This window comes from Hirundo rustica, chromosome 3, assembly GCF_015227805.2.
Source record: "Hirundo rustica isolate bHirRus1 chromosome 3, bHirRus1.pri.v3, whole genome shotgun sequence".
NCBI classification, from domain to species: domain Eukaryota; kingdom Metazoa; phylum Chordata; class Aves; order Passeriformes; family Hirundinidae; genus Hirundo; species Hirundo rustica.
This window is the reverse complement of record NC_053452.1, coordinates 61566950-61586686: the sequence shown is the minus strand read 5'-3', so window position 1 is coordinate 61586686 and position 19737 is coordinate 61566950. Positions and strand designations below refer to the sequence as shown.

Sequence of the window (19737 nt, the reverse complement as noted above, 5' to 3'; positions counted from 1 at the left end):
TGCACCTTAAAAATATTAACTTGATATATGTTCTGCTTTTCTAATAGAAATAGCTGCTTCTTTTCCTTGACTTCAGTTCTACCTCTGTAGCATATAGCTGTAATTTGGTTAAAAACCAAACCAAACCAGACCTGCGTCACTAATATGTGTCATTCTGCAATTGCAAATATATTTGTGGTTTGCATTCCAGCAAACTCGTACACAGAAATAAACCTTGATAAATCAATTGAATAGGCAGGTAAAATGGACTATAATGAGTATTGATTATATGCTTGCATTCTGTTGGTAGTGATATTTGATGTGTCTCTGTCCTGTGAAGCTTATTCATGGTCACAGTGCTGAGTTGTGTGATTGAAAAAAGAATGTTTTATAGAATGATTTCAGCATGATGTGATTACCTTTCAATAGCTTAAAACTATGTTTTTCTTTAACAGAAATAGAGCTGTAACAGTTAGGGAGCTCTTAAACACTGTGGAAAGTGTATGTCTATAAATACACATAAAGAAACAATCCCACTCCTACAAATTGAAAAGACTTGAAAACAAACTTTGTGAACATTTGGCTGAAATGGTAGTTTAGCAGTTTCCTGCTAAGAAACTTAGAGTGCTTTGTAATTCTATTTTCAAAGTCTCAATTGGCCTAATGCAACTAATTTTTTTTTTTTTTTCAGAAATGTTAATGGAAAATTTGTTTCTGTAGTTTTAGAGTTTCCATGTAATCCAAGGCCATATAGCATTTATAGGGGAAAAAAAAAGTCAAACATTTACTGTTCTTATTTTGGCAGCTATGAAGAAATTGGAATGAATTTTTAATTGTGTATTTAGTTGTATTTTAACAATTCTTGTATTTTTCAGATTTTCCAGATTGCATATGTTATTGTGAAAGCAGCTAACTCCCCTCGCCCTGGAAACTGGATATTAGAACGTTCACTGGATGGTGTAGACTATCAGCCGTGGCAGTACTATGCTATCACAGACAGCGAGTGCCTGACACGCTACAACATTCATCCCCGGCCTGGAACCCCATCCTACATAAAAGATGATGAAGTCATATGCACTTCTTATTATTCCAAAATCCATCCTCTGGAAAATGGAGAGGTAAGATCAGATGGTGTTCCGGTGTTCCACATGGCAGAAAAAACACCCTTTGGTTAGTTGGCAAATCTGCCTTCAGTAGACAGAGTGTTTTGGTACAACTGAAAAATGTGGAGAGAATCTATTTACAAATTTTAAAAGCTCATCTTACATGATTCTATATAAATGCACACAAGGTTCACTCTAATAAGATTATTCTACCAAGTAAACCAAGAAGTAAAAGGGTATATCAGGTAGGCACTTAATACTTTCAGACAACTTTACGTGCTTGAAATATGTTCCCATGTCACTTGTGAACAAAGGTGAGAATACTTGGAAAAATCATGGCCTCCATGAAGTCATAAAACACTTTTTTTTTAGATGCATTTTCAGTCCCTGTGTATAGGCCAGGATATCAAATGGTAATTATTTTAGTCAGAATTTAATTTTGTGCCTTAAGAGCTGACCCTCTGCCCCTGTTTATGCCTATTCCTTCTTCTTTCAGAAGCCTCTACTATTTTAGCCTAAGTCCAGGCACATGAATCATGGACCAGTCATTTGTTCTAACTGAGAGTGTGGAAAAGATGTGGTGGACTTGAGAATGAGAATCTGTGGTTGAAGGAGCAAGGCAAATGTAACACCTGTAGCTGAAAATGCAGCATTTACAGTCACTTAAAATGATGAGAGGGAAAGCCATGTGTACCACATTCCAGCTGCATGTTTTTTTCACAGTTTTTTTCCAACACTTGTTCTGCAAATGAAATTTTAGCCTCAATATTTATCCCTCTGTTATTTTCTGTTTCACTTTTTAATGATTTATTTTCATATAAATAAGTACAAAATTACTTTCTGTTTCCCTAAATGCAAAGCAATGTTCACATGCAAAATTGTTAATACAGTTATTTTTGAGTCATGGATATAGATATATATAGTTTGTTTACGTTCTCAGAAAATTTTCAATGCCAGTTGCAAAAATTGAAAAAATCAGCTTTCAGTTAAAATATCTTATTGATACACTTTAAAAATATATAACCTTGAATCTAAGAGTCTCAGATAATCAAGAATTATCAGATGGGAAATAATTTTCAATTCTAGGAAAAATTGCAAGTATTTCGTATTTGTAGATGTGCTTGTATCATTTACATGGATATTTGTTCTTGTAAAATCTTGCAGGAGCAGATAAAGTGATATTAAAAAAAATAGTGCATGTACATGTGCTGTATTTTCAAACTGGTTCCAACTAGATGCTTTTTTGAGGGGTGAACAGAGCATGAGTTAATAATTTATCACTTGCAAAGAAATTTTATACTGTTTCTTTGGGAGAATGTATCAGCACTGAAAATATAATGCAAAACTAATTTTCCCAGTAAGTAATTCCATTTACATTGTTCCATTTATTTGGTTGTCCAGTTCTCTCACAGGCAGATATTGATTCCAGTGGTCTTCTGTCTTCTTGGTTAAACCAGTGAGTCTCTATGTTCTTCACTGACTGAGCTAAAAAGTAAAGAACTTTATTCAGCAGGCTGTTATATATCCATGACTTAAACATTGGTTAAAGCCTACTGAATGGTGTGGAACTTAATTCTGATCTTAAGTGTGCAATTAACAATTTTTAGCTGGGCCTGATGTGCTCTATCCTTTACTTAATAAATTACCTCTATCTGATATGTGGTTTCTTTCAAGGCAAAGATGACTTTGAAGGGAGGAATGCATCTGTTCCATTCCACTTGGCAAAGGGTTTTTAGATAGAGGCATACTCTATGAAAGGCACGGGATGAATCCGAAGTTAAGCTTACCTCATATAAGTTAGTTATTAATCTGAGATGTGGCTGTCACAGAGAGAGAACAGCTTGAAATGAAAACCCTAGATATTAACCTTTATAGTGATTAGAAGAGTATCATTTCATATGAACGAATTATCTTACATTTTTAACAATACTCTTTTCATAAGTAAAACACTAGTTTCAGCTGTCTGAGTAGCTAAAGGCTGCATTATGAAGTATGTAGCATTTACAGAGAATTAACGCAGGTTAATTAATTTTCGTATTTGTCGAACATGTAACATGAAAAATAACATTTCTACCAACATCTTATTTACTTGCAGTTGTGTTGCTGGTGATATTTGGCTCCTGGTCTTTCAGTGGAAGTACATCTGCATGTAATTAATCTTTGTTCCAGGACAGTAATTTTGTTTTGTGAATCAGATATTGCAGTAATTTTGTAAGACTGACGGAGATAGGAAATGCAAATAGAGTGCCTTTGCTTTGAACCCCCTGAGTTGCTTAGGCATATTGTTCTGGTGTACACCCAGAAAACCTTATGAAGTGCAGAAGTAACATGTTTGGCAAGCCAGTGCCAATGTCAAATGTACATATACAATACTGTCTGAAGTTGAAAGTTGTGTAAGTTGTCATCTTAGAAAAGTCAGAGTATGGTCTCCTCATATATACTTTCAATTAACATTTTAGTCAATGACTAGATTCATTAGCGTATTTCCAGAAATGTTCGTTCTAAGCCAAATATTTTTTTGTCATTTAATACTACTCCTGTTTGCACCAATAATATTATCTTGGCCAATCATAGAATTAGAACCAAAACCAGCTAGAGCAACAAAGCCAACAAAACAACAATAAATAAACAAAAACCCGTTGTGATTTATTTTCAGATCTATGTAACTACCACAAGTTTAAGTCAAATGGGAACAAGCAATCTATAGGCCAGGGATTACTTGCAAAAAGTAATTTTATAGAATGAGTTAATAGAAAATTGCATAATGACAATTTCCAAATAAACAAAAGTAAGAAACTCTCTAAAAGTGAAGACTTGAATGCCGAAAGATTTCTAGCATTCTGGTTTCCATACTAAGCTATCAGTGGTAGCTAGAAAAACAGTATGTTTCTACTGGCTAAGGTAGACTGTTAGCAAAGCTCTTTCACAGCGTCATGGAATGGGTAAGAATGGAAGGGACCACAGCGTGTCATCTGGTCCAAACTCTTTGCTTAAGAAGGGCCATCCTAGAGCACATGGCACAGGATTGCATCCAGAGAGTTTTTGAATATCTCCAATAAAGTCGACTCTGCAACCTCTCTGGGCAATTTGTTCCAGTGCATAGTCACTGCACAATAAATTCTGCCTCACGTTTGGGTAGAATCTCCCGTGCGTCAGTTTCTGCCTGTTGCCTCTCATCCTAATGCTCAGCACCACTGAGAAGAGCCTGGTTCATTCTCTTGCCACGCCCCCTTCAGATACTTGCATACATCAATGAGAACCCCTCTGTGTCATCTCTTCTTGAAGCTGAACAGGCCCAGCTCCTTCAGCTTATCTTCATAAAATAAATGCTTCGGTCCCCAAATAAATACCCAAATTCCCAAAACAGTATTTCAGAACAAAAACTAATGTTCCTCTGTCTCAGTATCCCCATGTCAGAAAAATAAAGAAATTAGTTCACTTAATAAGTTATTCATTACCTTTTACTGAACTGACGTTTCTTCCTTCAATAGTAACACATTTTTTATATTTCTTTTTTTTTTTTTTTACACTGAGTAAGAAAGACCCATTTATGTAAGGATTAGTAGCTGGTGATACGAGTCTGGTATTTTCAGGTAAATAAGACTGCTTATTTTGTTTTCATCTTTATTTAGACACTGTATAAGAATGTAATTTCTTTGTTTCTTTTTTCCTCAGATGATCATTAGTTTGAGAACTAAAAGTTAGTGGGTTACCACAGTGATTCTTGCTTCATTTCTCTTACACAGGAGCCTCTAATGCTTACATCCAGTTTGCACCATTTTTATGGAAATATTTCTTCTGCTAGACTGCAATTTGTTAAACAGCCTCTTTACCTTGATGACTAGGTGAATGTAAAGCTCTGAACATTAGCCTTCAATGTTGCAATTTTATTTTCTGTGAGTGCTGAAAGATTTCTCTTAGCAAATGCTTGTTAGAATTAACACATATAGTATTTGTATTTTGATATGTTGAAATCTTCCCTCTTGCTTGCAGTTGTTTCAAAGTTGGACCCTCTGAAAACTTCAGGTGCATCAGATGATCACTGTAAAATGTTAGGAAAATGTTTATCTTTTCATAGAAAAAGGACACATAGTTCTGTAGGAAGTAAAACCAGAGGTTACACTTGGAAACAGCATTCTTCCAACATACATGGATTTAGAGTGTTTTGTATAGGCTAAGAGAAAATAAATATTTTGGTTAAAAAAATATTCTGTTTTTTCTTCAGTATCAAGTAATTCTTTGTGCAAGCAGATGTTGAGAGTCACATGCAATAAAGACAGTGGAAGAAAAGCGTAATTAATCTGATAGGAAAGTACTTCCCTTTACTAAGAAGGCAAAAAGACCCTCCACCCTCCTGCCTAACCCCCTCCCCCCAGTTTTCCTGGGAAACATTGAGTTTCTCTAAAATGAGGTTTTCTGAAAGTTTGAAAATGGAGACTAAGGTGATGAGTTTAATTCCCACCTTTTAAAATCTTAATTGAATTACCCAATTGTCTCCCTTATCTGTCTTCATATAGATGTGTTCTGTCAAAGTTGATTTAAAAAAATTATAATTGTTTCTGGTGGTACGGAAGGTATGTAAATTTTCAAGAAAAATAAATTGTTCCCTCTTTGCAGGCAGAATCTTCTGTCAGAAGATGCTGCCTCAAAGGATATTTCTGTGGTTGATTAGAGTTTGGGTTATACAGTGACAATGAAGAGATGAAATCTCAGGATTCAGTGACTATTTCCTTGTAGTGAGTAAGAGAAACAGTCTCTGATTGTCCGGTGTGAGATGCCTTTCATGTGTTATTTTCAGCTGCTGAGAATGCTCTGCCATGACATTTAAATATAGAAAATTTGAAGGATATTAGCCCTGTATTTGGAGGGAAGTAATCTGATTGTAGAAATGAGAATGACACCTAATTGCAGTATACCAAGTGGACCAAATTTCTAAATGTTTATCTAGATTCCTCGTACCAAACAGCCCTTGGTGTTGCTTGATGCTTTTCAGCAAGGAGCACTTGTGAAGCAATCAGTGTGATTAGACAGTTGATAAAACAATATTGATAATGACAATTGGTTTATTATTAAGGAAGTAATATAGTTGCACATCTGGTATGTTCCATTGCAAACTGCATGGTATTTCCATGTTCAAAGGTGAAAATTGGAGACTGAAAGACTTTGGCAAGAGCTGTCTGTGTGAATAATGGAGTCAAAATTTCCCTCAGTCCAGGTGTCCTTTAACAAGAAAATTCTTTCTATCCCCTCAATGGCTAAGGCTGAGGCATAGGACTGACAGGGAGGAGAGTTATGGTGGAAGTAACCTATCTCCTTCTTATTCTGCAAAAAGTCTCTCTATCACTGCTATTATAGTGGTGAGAATGATACTGCAGTGAAGGCGATGCTTCAGTTCTGCTCCTTTAAATGCTTAATCTTGTAGGTTTCTTGTGATTGTATCAATGTAACTCTAATGTAAAAAAAAAAAAAAAAATAAAGTACTCTGTGGTAGTAAAGACAAGCCTTGTATAAGCATGTTCATTACTCTTTATTTTGTTCGGTCAAGTGGAAGTTCAAAGTGTGTACTTACCATGTAAAGAAGAAAAATAAACAGAAACAAGGGCCTTGACAGTATTTTTTTTATTTTGTTCACTTGTTGCCATAGCACTCGAATGCTTGTACTCTGTCTCTTTTTGAGTGCATGCCTCAGGTTCCTTGGAGCCTCCCCCAGTGTCCCAGTACTTGAGCTTGCCTCAGGCCAGTGATACCATGAACACTGAACTCTAGTATTTCCCAATGTTTGCGTGCTCATTTTCTCCTCTTCATACCATAGTGCTTGTCCTGTTTGGTGCAGTCTTAGTGGTTCCCAGAGAAGGAAGGGAAGAAAAAGAGACTTAGAAATGGATTCTGCAGTATGATCTTCTCATAGCTAGATTTAGACTTTGAGAATGTCAGTGCTAAGAGGGCAGAGGGTCCGAATTTTGGAAGTATTAAAAATTGAAATGTATTCAGTTGCAGACTAAAATTTTTGAGTTGTTTCTTTTTTTTTAATTTACTAATGATACAGATGCTACACAGTTTCTAAAGAAAAAATTGCTTAAGAGTTTGTGAATTACAGTATTGATGCTGCCTTTATAGTTCCTATTTTTAGGTTGATCCTCTCAGCTCCTAACATGTATTCAGTATCTTTTCTTTATAGCAAAATAATTTTCTGAACTCTGTACTCTTATTTCCCATTGAGTAACAGTGATAGATGTATTTTCAAATACATAAGATGTAGAAAAGGTGTCAACGGTAAAAAGCAATGCCAGTAATATCTTTGTCCATGCCCTCAGTTGCAATCACCCTAGGCATTTCTCATGAGTATGCTAAATTTCCATATATTTGACTTGCATTTCTGTACACTTCAGTACAGTACTTGTGGTTACGGCATATGTTGTCTTGTACCAGTATTGTGTTGCTATATTTTCACTGCAAAAACAAAACAAAAAAAAAGGGCACCATATAAAAAAAAAATAGGTAACAATCTATTATTAATGGATGAAACTCTTCAGAAATTTAAGTGGATCCTACTTCCATCATTGCAGTTTAGACAAAGACATTAGGCAGAGGCTAATGAATGCAGTCTGACTCAGAACAGGGATCTGTGAACAGCTTTTTTCAGCTTGACATCTGAAGAGGGAGAATAACAATAATTTTAAGTAATTCAGATTTTTTTTTCCCAAACAATGAAAGGGAAATTTTTTATTTTGATTGACATAAGTTGTTTCATGTGATGCAAAATGAAAACATTTTATTTGGTCACTTAACTTTTTTTTTTGATGCAAAGACAATGAAAACATTTCAGAAAACTGTGAATGGAGGACATGTGCCAGTCTTTTGACTAGAATACGAAAGAAAACTTCAGCAAGTTTTCATCTTATCAGATGCAATCCTTGCATCCAAATTGTTCTGCTTCCCAGGTTTTTATTGTACTTTGAGTCAGGCTGTCTAGCTAGGTGGCACAGCTTCAATAAGAAATAATGAGTTAAGTTTTCTCTGGACTGAAATCCATGAGTCCCATCACTTTAGGATCTTTCTCATCCTGCTTTTCCATCTTACAATGCAAAGTTAGTTTTTTGTAGTGATTAGTAGATGGGACAGCCAACAGGATCTGTAGGTAAATGGTGCTTGTTATTAAAAGATCTTTCCACTGAAGTCAGCAGTAAGCTTCAGATCAGGTCTGCCGTGGAGGTTGTTAATCTCATTTTATTCAGTGTTTCACCTCTTCAGAGGTTGAACAGTCCCTGCTCAACACTCTTGGATTACTCATACTTTGTTCTCCCTATTGGTTTTGGTTTATATTTCCTTGGCTTCCCCTCCCACCCCCACCTTCTGGCTACAGCAGCTTCAGGAAGACTTCTGTGCAGGCCATGGTTTTGGATACCATTTTTCTGGATACCATATGTATAACTGGTCTCAGTGAAATGTCTGGGATAACTTTTACTTGTAAGTCTTCTTTTTCAAGTGCTTTGAAAGGACTTTGAAGTGCCCTAGAGGGTTCCTTGTGTCTACCAAGAAGGGATAGAATATAGCTTTTCTTCCAGAATTTTGGCACATAAGCTTTCAGCTGCTCCAAAATTTCCATTTTGAATAACATTGGAAGAAATAGTTTACAAAAAGAAACAAAACAGATTAGAGGTTTCGACAAAGATTAGTGTCTACTTAATTTTGTCGATTTTGGGGTTTTGTCCTTTTTTTTTTTTTTTAATTTGGTTATTTGACTTAGTACAACTAAACTTGAGCATCTGATCTGAGAAAAAAGACCTTTAACAAATGACTGACAAATAAATGGGTACATCTTAAATATTCTGTTTACACAATGGTATATTGCCTCACTAATGTAAAATTAACATTTCCTGTTTTTGAAATTGACATTGAAAGATAAGTGAATGGAGAAGGTAAAGTAAACATTTGACATATGTGCTCAGTATCATAGGAAAAGTATTGAAAACATAGAATTCTAATTTAGATAGCTTTAAACAATTTTATTATGCATGATGAGAAATGTCTTTGCAATAATCTATTCAAAACTTCTACAACTAATTTTGCAAGTAGATTTCATAATTACATTATAGCAATATTCACTGTTAATTTTTGCTTAAGAAAAAGGAAACTTAAATAATATTTTCAAGTTGATAGTTCATACTGAACTTGAGTTCCTGATATTTAATACTACAGAAAAAAATGGATATAAAATGTGAAATGTACTTCTAAATTATGCTGCAAAGAGGAAAACATGTGGAAAGCTGAGTATAAGTAGTATTACAGTCTCCCATTATTGTGAAACAAGAAACATATTTACTGGTACATCTGTGTGGGCCAAGTTGGAATGAAAGTTTCTGTTATGTGGTTAGACACTTTTCTATCTTGGCATATCTTCTCTCACTGAGCAGAAACTGATGTTGTAATTTCTACCATTCTTGAAAGAAAAGAAAAACTGATTAATCATATGATTCATAATACTTAAAGAGTAATGAAGTTGCAATATTCAAAAAAGCATACTATACAGAGCAGTCTTTCGGTTTGAAGTAAAATTGGTTAGGTTATTTACCTTTTTTCTTTAGCATTCATCATTTATTGACCACAATGTTTAGTAAAAAGAGATGTGTTACAAGTCTTTATGTAGATCTGTGACAGATTTTCCAAATTTTAAAAGGAAGATTCATGCCTGAAAATGTAGTTTATAACAACATATTCTTTCAGTGTTCCAAAGAGAACTGGTATGCTTAAGTGTTGGTATTTACTTGAATGACCCAAATTTCTCTTGTTTGGTTTGGTACCAGATTTTTGGACAGTAATAGATTTCATTCTGGCAGCAAGACAAGAATTGTGAGTATTTGGTGAGCGTTTTTTGTCTTCTATTTGATTAGACAAACTGAAGATCTATTGTGGGTAATAGGGTTTTTTTGTGATTATTTTGTTGTTGTTTGTGTTGTTTTGGTTTGGGTTTTGTTTGTTTGTTTTGTTTGGATTGGTTGTTACCCCATCAGAGATTACTGGGTGACAGAATAGCTTTATTGTCAAAAATTGAATTTTTTTAAAAAGGAGGAATTTGTTAAAATCTGGGTGGTAAAGGAGTAACTTTAATCAGTAAAATCTCATTGAAGCAGGGAAATATGAATATGTCAGCCTGAGGCCAAACGTAGCTGTGCTTTCATGTTAGCGCAAAGGAAATGTGTAGAAAAGAAAAGAAAAACCAAACAGCATAATTTACCTGGAATTTTCAATTTAAATGGTAAATGTCACAGGAATTCAATAGAAGGAAAGTTGGTCAATTAATCACTGTGGATCAAATTACTTAAAATTCAAATTATTCAAAAATCAAATTATTTGATTGAGGTATGGAGTAAAGAACATTTGGATGAAGAAAGCAGAGAGACAATCTGGGTAAGTAGACAGACTGTCTCAGCAAACAACTCTCTGTCAAAGAAAATGAATAAATCATACTTGAGGAAGACTAGGAAAAATTAGGACTACAGTACTACTTAATCAAGGTGGTGAGACTATGTAAGGAGACTCTGAAGCAAAAAATTAAAGCAAAAAAAAACACTATAGTGAAAAAGTAAACAATTGTTAGGTTCCCATAGGCTGGGTAACTGTCACAAAGGCTGACTTTTAAATCCCTTTGAATGTTCTTTCAAGGAGCAATATAATGGTACAACTAGGAATATGGGATGCAACTTGTAAGAAGATGTGCAAGGCAGGATGGCTCAAAATACTGTTGTTTAAAGACAGTTTTGTAAAATGGCAATAATATTCTCACTGTTTAATGTTAAGAAAAATTTGAAAAAGAGTAAAAAACAATAAGACAATCTCTGAGGGAGGAAATATATTTTTACATTGTTTTCTTTGTAAATATGTTGGAGCTTATGCACATTATTTGCAAAAAAAGAATAGGTCCTAGAGTATCCAAAAAGGTAGCAGCATAATATAGCTGAGTATTAACAGACATTAGAAACTGAAAGACATCATATAAAAGCAAGGAAAACCGGAACCTTGAAAATTAACATAAAATCACGGTAAAGCAAAAGAAGAGTCAAGAACCAAACTGCTGCCTTTTCCTACCCAAAAAATGCCTGTGCTAGAGGCCTAAAAAATCTAAAGGGAAGTGTTTTCAAGTACATTAGAGAAATAAAGCTGATAGCCAAGTGAGATATACAGGAGTGCCAAGGACAGCAAATCCATAGCAGGTGGATTCTATGGCTTGAGATTCCTACAGAGGGACACAACAATGTAGCCGCAGTAGAGCTTCTCTTTGTTTTAAAAGTTGGAGGATCTTCTGAAGGAGGAACAGATCCAAAAGAACCGTTAAAAGGCCTTGGCAGATTGGATCCCCAGGTTTTATTGATCACTTTGTGGGGGTTATCCCTGTGGTCATTTGGGGTCAGTTATCCCAGCTGTGTCCCCCTCCTGACCCCTTAAGCATCCCCATGCTCCTCACCAAGGGAGGCAGGGTGAGAAGCTAAAAAGTTCTTGATGTTGTGCAAGTGCTGCTCAGCAGTAGCTGGAATATCTGTGTGTTATCAATGCTGTTTTCATCACAGATCCAAAGCACAGCCACACACAAGATACTGTGAAGAAAATTAACTCTGTCACAGCCAAAACCAGCACATATAAGTCACGTATAGTCAAGCAGTTGACTATATAAAACATTTTATATCATGTATCATAACTGAAATCTGAAAAATCCAGACATTTGAGGGTTTGACAAAACCCTGCCAAGTGTAGTTTTTTGTAATTAAAGTAAGCACTACTATTTTTGTAACTTTCCAACAACTAATCATGATGGGAGCAAAGAACAAAAAACACATTTCATGCTCATAATTCTTTAATCTGTGTTTTACAGAAGATTTCTGATGACATTCCTAACATGGACTGTTCATTCTGTGCTACTTGGAAATGGATTTTTTCCCTCCCTTTTCTTCCAGTAGCTGCCGTAAAATATCTCCAAAGTCTGAACAGGTCAGGTTCACAGTTGGAGAGGTATCAAAGTTTGTTATATTCTACAACTGAATGTCCTGTATATTCTTTCTTTTTAAATCATTATAAATGGTTTTAAAGGGAATGAATGCTTACCATTCACAGGGATCCCATCTGGTTTTCAAAAACATTCATCAGTTTATGTTCCAATTGACATGACACGGATGTTGCTAGAACTTTGAGTCCAACACTATACAGTAACTGTAATGAACTTTTCCATACATAGATTTCCATCACAAAAATAAAACCCCAAAAAGTTTGGTTAAAATTGCTCCAGTCTAAAATTCTTCAGAGCTGTGGTTCAAAACAAGAATGTTGCAGCAATGTAAAGTGTATTACCACAGTTTATTTAATGATAACATTTAGGAGCAGATGTACTTGTTTACTTGTTTGAAGAGCTTAAATCCTCTCATACTCCCTCTTTTACATCAGCAGTTGTTTTTGGCAGTCGTTTGCAACTGCTTACAGCTGTTAAAAGTTCCTGTGGATTTTCTTTCTATTGGTCACAATGCTGTACTGGAAATAGTTTGTCTGTAATTTCATAGTGTCTGTAATCTCATTCAGAAGGAAAAATGGAGTGTGAAGTGCCATGTGTTTTTAGGATAATCATACAATGAATAAGGGAAATTATAAAATCTTGGTACAAAAATGGGGATGGATGTTTCGGTGAGCTTTTTTTAATATTGTTTGGTTTGGCATATTTAGAAGACTTTTAGTTAAATTTGAGGATCAGAATGCTTTTTATTATAATGTCCAAGAAAACATAATTTTCCTTTTTTGTAATTCACTTGAAATTACTTGTCTCCTTTATGATCATTGTCCAAGAAGAGATGTATTAGTTCGAAAAGTAGTAAAGAAAAAAATATCCTTTTTTTGTAGTGTCATCTCGCTTCAGTGCTTTCTTAAAAAGTAGCATACTTTGGATTTTAATGTTGTGCTTTTTGAGTAATTTTGTAGAATGTGTTTAACAGACCATTACATTTCATCCTTTAAGCGGAGAAGTGATTGTGTTTAACTCAGTAATGACTAGGTATTTCACCTCTGCTTGATCAGAACTCAGGCTAACATAATTTTCATAACTGCTTTGCAGCTAGAGTTGCCATTGGAATGAGCAAAAAATACCTTTTTGCTGTCTTAAGAGATGAAGTCTCATTTCTAAGTACACTTAGAAGAGCCAGTAGAGCACAAACCATCATGGTTGTGTACAGTATTCCAGGCCTTGCATCTTGTCTGAGTCCCCCATTGACTGTGGTAGGCATAACTATTGCTGAAACTACAGCTCGGTGCAGTGCTTCCACTTACATAAGATGGTTACAACAAGAAAATAAAAACTCGAAATTATATAAATACACTTTCAAGGCAATCAAATTTCTTATTATTCTGTGATTTATTAATAACTATTGCTCTGACAATGAGCAGTCTGTTTACAAGTATACAAGATGATGTCTTCGACAAATTGTTTTTGTCCAAAAATGACAAGCATGAGAATTTCAGGAGCCATAATAAAGCAGTGGCTTCAATAGGCAAGTGAAATCGGAAAGAGAAAAATGACAAAAGCAAGTTAATCAAAACTGAAGCAATGAAGCCCTATTTAGCTTAAGCTGTAGGGTACAGTAGTCAATGACACAATGGTATTTGCTAAACAGTTTGTTAAACTGACATTTGCCTGTATTCTTAGGGGGAATGAATTAGTTGAGATACAATCTGACATGCATAGCCCTTGACATTTTAATGCAAGTCTAAGCATTGCATTTCAAGCAGCTCTTGTAATCATTAGTGAGGCACAGAAGGGAGTTGTGCTTTCACTTACTAAACCACTAATTTATTAAGATAGTGAGATGTTTATTAGAAATATAGCAAAATTTGCCAAATATACCATTTCTTATACACAATTATTATAAATGTATATTTATGAAGAAAAATTGGATGCTGAGTTATGGCATATGCTTCCACCTACTATTCTAGTTGTAAAAACCCTCTAATGATAGATTAGGTCTTGCACTAAGAAAACTCATGGAAATGTTGTTTTTAGGGATTAAATATGAGATACCAAGAGATTAATTAATCAGCAATAATTTTCCATCTACTGCAAATGAGCTATTTGCAATAGATAATTAAAGGTGGTATTGGATAGGAGAATTACGAGAGCTATTGAATCACCTGTTGAAAAATTTATTTTCAGCATTGTTCATCTTCATATTGATGTGCTTGCATAACTTGAGAATGTAAATCATGCGGTACTTCTCCCATTAGATCATTTTAATGCTGACATTTTTGTCTTCTCCACTCCTGATTATCAAGTCACAAGATCTTTTGTGCAGGGAAACTTTTCTTTCCTTTAGGCTGCTGTCAGAGATTAGATTTTAGTGAGACACTGACCTTTCTTGACAATAGTTTAGGGTCAGACCACTCTCTTACACAGAGCACCAAGGTTGAAGCCCATGGTCTTGATATGATGTACAAAATAAACTACTGAGTACTTGATCAAAGGGAGTTTTTTTACCACTACTAGCCAAAAATTATTGTAGGATGATGTTCTCAGTCCATCTTTGTAACAAATTACACTAAGTAGCTTTCTCTTTTTATGAAAGAATTAAGTCTTCCAGTTTATCATCAGTGAAAAGCATGCTGGTTAGTGGTGCTGTTTTCTTGAAAAGAAGGTGAGCATAAAAACTCCATGCCACACATTGACACAGCTGGGGTTTTTTATATCCTATAAACAGCTTGAGATTGATTACGCTCAAATTGCTTGGCAAAGTAATGGGCTTCAAATACCAAAGCTCTAAGTAGAAAAATACACCACTTGGATTCATACATGGGTATTTTAAATTTGTATGAGAGCATGGTACATACTTGAAATTCTTGAAACCTTTGTTAAAGCGTGTTAATTTTAAGTAACTCAGCAGTTGATAATATACATTAATGCCAAATGGCAACATTTTTACTGTTGCATTAACAACAAGGGCAGCTAATATGATGCGTGTTTGCATATCAGTTCATGCCAGAAACATGCACAGAAGGAGGAGCAGAAAGAGTGATTTTGGGTGCTCAGCCTTGATGGCGAGGCACAGTCTGGGCCCAGTCCTCAGCACTGGCTGCCATGACTGTCCCAGTACAGCAGAGCTCTCAGCTCAGGCTGAGTACCAGAGCCAGGATGAAGATTTCAATCTCTGAGACTGCAAGAAATGTCTGGGACCTTGCTGAGATTGAGGGAGAAAGAGGGAGTGTCCTTGCCTGCAGAATGGGTGATGTGTTTGGGTATTGGTGCCACCAAGTAAAGGACTGTAGAAGGATGTCAGTAGATGTCCAGCAGACTGAACGCATTCAGAGGTGACAAAAGTGAGTAACTGAGTTTTATCTGTCACTCTGCAGCTTGAAGCCACAACTGTATGAAAAAAGAGAGCCAGGTAGAGTCTGTGCCTGTTGGTCCAGAAATGGAGACTTCCATGATGGTGCAGACTGCAAACTGGTGGCTTCTGACACCAGGAGAGGGCCCCCTTCTTTGCCGGCCGATGGGCAGCTACATGACGATTCAGCGTTTGGTAGCATGCAGTGGGCTGAGAGCCCTGTTCAATGAGATGTGAGCTAGCTGTGCCTACATAACCCAGGAGCATTGGGAGGAAGCTGAGTGAGAGTAGGGGTGTACACTAAGTGGTACATAAGCCAGCAAGGTGCGCTTACAAGCAATGAAACCAAGAGTATCCTGGGCTTCATTAGTCAGTCAGTCACCAGCAGGTTGAGGGAGGTGATCAAAACACACTTGAAGAGCTGAGTCCTGTTCTGGGCTCTTCAGTGATAGACATGGACATGTTGGAACACGGCCAGGAAATGTTTGGGAAGACAAATAAGGACTTGGAGACTCAGTCCTCTAAGTAGAGGCTGAGAGAGCAGGGTTTGCCTGGACTTGATAAATCCCAGGGAGATTTTATTAACATTTAAAAAGTATTTGGTGGGGTGCAGAGTAATACTTTTCTCTGTCCTGGATACCTGTTACAAGTAAAATCTAAATAAGTCCTTTGTCTACTACCAAAAACAGCAAGAAGTTTCTTAGGCTGTCTGTCACTTCTTCATTGGCAGAAACCCGATGAAATGTGTTGTGAAATTGTAGTCATAGGTGTCATTGTCACCTGGCTGGAGCGCATTGCAAGCCTTTTCATGTGTCTTTGTTACAGAAGCTAGGATTGGATGGATCCAAGTATTGCCCAGTAGCCAGACCCAGCAGCTGAGAAAGGTTAGCTTGATAATTAATACCAGCCTTTAAAGGGTTTTGGAAAAACGGGGCACTATAGGCATGACAGAAACAAGAAGCAGTTTAGGAATGGCTGAGTGGTTTGTAGAGGAGAGGCACTATAGATTTAATAACATAGGAAAGTCAGCAGAAATAAAATGGTGTATGTGGTCTCTGTGAACTAAAATTCAGCACCTAAACTGGGACAGCATTGTTTTAATGTTGTACAAGCAGAATTGTGGAACTGAGATGTTCTTGCTGAAGGAAGGCTAGGAATATAATATCAATTTTCTACAACCCTTTGGAAGAGTCTCTAGGTGTCACAATAAAATGCCGTGCAAAAAAGTATTTCTTAAAAACCTGAATGTTCTAAGTGCAGCTAGTAAAGGATCACATGGCTTAGTTGAAAGCAGAGCACAGATCCTGGTGTGAATAATGAGCGGTCAAATAATTATGTAATTACACTTGCATGCAAACTACATTTTAGAATGGTCCCAGAAATCATACATCATGTTTAATATATAAACCAAGAAAAGGTAATAGATATCAAAATTAACTGGTGTTATTGGTAAATGGGCATCATATCTTTTCCTGCAAGTGAGGCAAAGAGGTAAGAAAATAAGTTCCAGCAAATGAAATGTTAAACTGCAATAAAGATGTGAAAAAGATTCTGAGTGACTGAGTTGAAATAAACCTTTTTTCAGACACATCAGATTCAGAAAGTCTGCCAGAGAATTGGTGGGCTGAGAGATGATCAAAGAGTGTTCAAGAAAGATAAGGTCATAGCTGAAAAAGTAAATTAATGATTTGAATCAGTTTTTTCTATAGAGACTGTCAGGGGGGTTTCTTTACTGGAAACATTATTTACGGGAGAGGAGTTGGAGAAACAGTTGCAAACTAGGTTGTTAACTGAAGAGCTGCAGAAAAAACAGATAAATTGAATGGTGAAAAGGATCTCAAGGCTAAAATAGGTGAATTATTACAGTTATTTAACCCCTGATTGTCAGATATTCTCAGTAACTGAGGATCATGGAGCATCAAATGAAACACTATTTCTTTAGTAGCCTTCCTTAGTCATCCAAGCAAACTACAGATCTGGAAGCCTGATACATGTGCAAAGCTAATTAAAAGTAAAGAAATGAAATGAAGAATAGATCTGGTAGAAAGATACATTTCTTTGTTCCAGTTTCAGAACTGGAAGTATTAAGTGAATTTAGTATGAGGCAGAACTAAAACCAGCAAAGAAAGGATCTCTTTCCTCACAACATGTAAATGAGATGAGAAAATCCTAATTAAGTGATGGTGTAGATATTGAAAAGTGACTTGGATTAGGTGAGGCTGAGCCCATGAAAATCCTTCGAGGTTTACCAGATGTATAGAAACTACCTATAGCTCAGCAAATTCCTGAGGAAGTATTATGTATGCTTGCCTTCATCTTACTGTTTGCATGCTGGCTTGGATGCTATATGGGGCAGACTGCCAAGCTGGATAAGTCTTTTGGTTCTGAAATGGTCCAGAGATTCTAATGTACTTGAGATGTCCTTTGAATATATTTGGTAGTGTCCCTGTTGTTCAGCATTCTTGCAGGCAATATGAAAAATCAGAAAACTGTGTAATATCAGCGTTTGTTGGTAATGCAAAATTTAAAATAATTTATTCTATTAGCAGCTTAAAATACTACATGAAAAATAAAATATGAAAATGAGTGTTGCTAAAAGCAAAGTAATACATGTAAGAAGAAGGAATTATGCATGAATGTTGATGGGCTAGTCTTAGACTAAATTCTCTTCAGAGTAGAAAACTTGTAACATCCTCCACAGTTTTCAGATAAGAAAAAGTTGATTTATCACCATACTGAATTTTAAAAATTAAAAGATATTGACTGCTCACAATTTCCTAAAATTAAAAATTAGAACATTTTCAATTAAATAATTATGAGCTCCAGGTTTAAAAGGAAATCGAAAACAAACAAAGAACAACACTGCCAGAGCCAGTTACTTTGTTGAGGGTTTGGGTTTTTTTTCTTTTTAAGAAGCAAATTTCCTCACATTGGGACAAGTGTTTGTAGTGATGAAAAACATAATGGTTGAAACAGGGAGTAGAGCTATAATACAGAAAAGGGCAATTGGTAGACATTAAACACTATGACTCAGATTCATGCTGTAGCTCAGGAAACCTTTAGACTGATTAGTCAGAGGAAGTGATCGTATTGTATTAGAAGGATCAGTGTCTAAGTGCACTGTTTCTTGTAGTCCTTCATAACCATTTTCTTCTGACTTCTGATGGAAATTCTTAAAGATTCCATTTATTGGAATATAGCCATGGACAAATGCCTTGTTAAGGAAAAGTTTTCTTTACTTGAAATCTGAGTATCTTTCATTTAGAATCCAAAATTATGATTATTACTTCAGTCTTGGAAATGGTAAATAAAAGTTGTCCATAAAACCTCAACAAAATTTGACATTGTTCCCTCATGGGGACTTGGATTGTAGTAGCCCAATGGGTGGATTAAGGTATTAATATTTTCCTGGAAGACTCAGACTTGGATCTCTGCTCTGCTGTAGAACTGTGGAGTGGCTCATAATGCAGTGTGTGCATAGCTAACGCAGGCCATCAGCTGATGTGTGTAAGGGGGGCTAATCTTCACAGGAGCTATATGTGAAATACTGTGATGATCTTATGTGGCATAGGGGCACATGCTTAGTGAGAGCTGTGTTCACTGGGACAGTTTTCAAGTCCGATTCAAAAATACTTGGAGGGCAGGAGCCACGTTAGAGTCTTGACTGAAGATGGCTGTCCTGGAAACAGTGTCTTACAAACAGGCACAAGATAGTGGAAGGAGATGAAAAGAGTGTGTTCTGGAAAAACTCATTGTGATGAGAGATGTCTCATTGGAAGTCATATTAAAAATATTGTAAATCTAAACCTATTTAAACATCTTTAAATTAAGATTCTTAGTGTTTTGGTTTTTTTTTTTTTTTTTCTTCTGATTAATGACAGATGTTCCTAAAGTATTTTTAATTTCTTCCTTATTCTCTTTTCAAGGAGTAGGAACAACTTGGTTGGACAGTTTTCAAGTTGATTCTAAATGTTTCTAGGAAGAAATTAATGATTTAATCACAGATGTTTATAGGAGGAGAAATAACTTAGAGTAGTTAATTTTGCCAGTGTAAAATTTTTACTTCAGATTAATTTTGATACAACTATTCAGTTGAATTTTCTAGTCTCAGTGTCAGTTTGCTGTACATACTTGAGCAGGTGCAATATTTCACACGGTACATAGCTGCATTTCAGTAACTATGTGAACTTAATTGTTTGTGGTTTTAAATTGAAATTGTGAAACATTTAAAGACAAAGATTTATATTAAACATTTAAAGACAAACATTTATATTAAAAATAATATAAATGGAAGTCATCATCTTACT

General features: G+C 35.6%; 1 protein-coding gene across 4 annotated transcripts in view; it reads left to right on the top strand.

The window, feature by feature from the left end:
- The window catches only part of LAMA2 (laminin subunit alpha 2), a 346441-nt gene that overhangs the window by 104674 nt on the left and 222030 nt on the right, over positions 1 to 19737 (top strand). For all 4 annotated transcript variants that reach the window (XM_058420096.1, XM_058420095.1, XM_040060645.2 and 1 more), the window contains exon 4: positions 855 to 1097. In XM_058420096.1, the coding sequence (XP_058276079.1) occupies positions 855 to 1097 (243 nt within the window). The remainder of the gene's footprint in view (positions 1 to 854; positions 1098 to 19737) is intronic.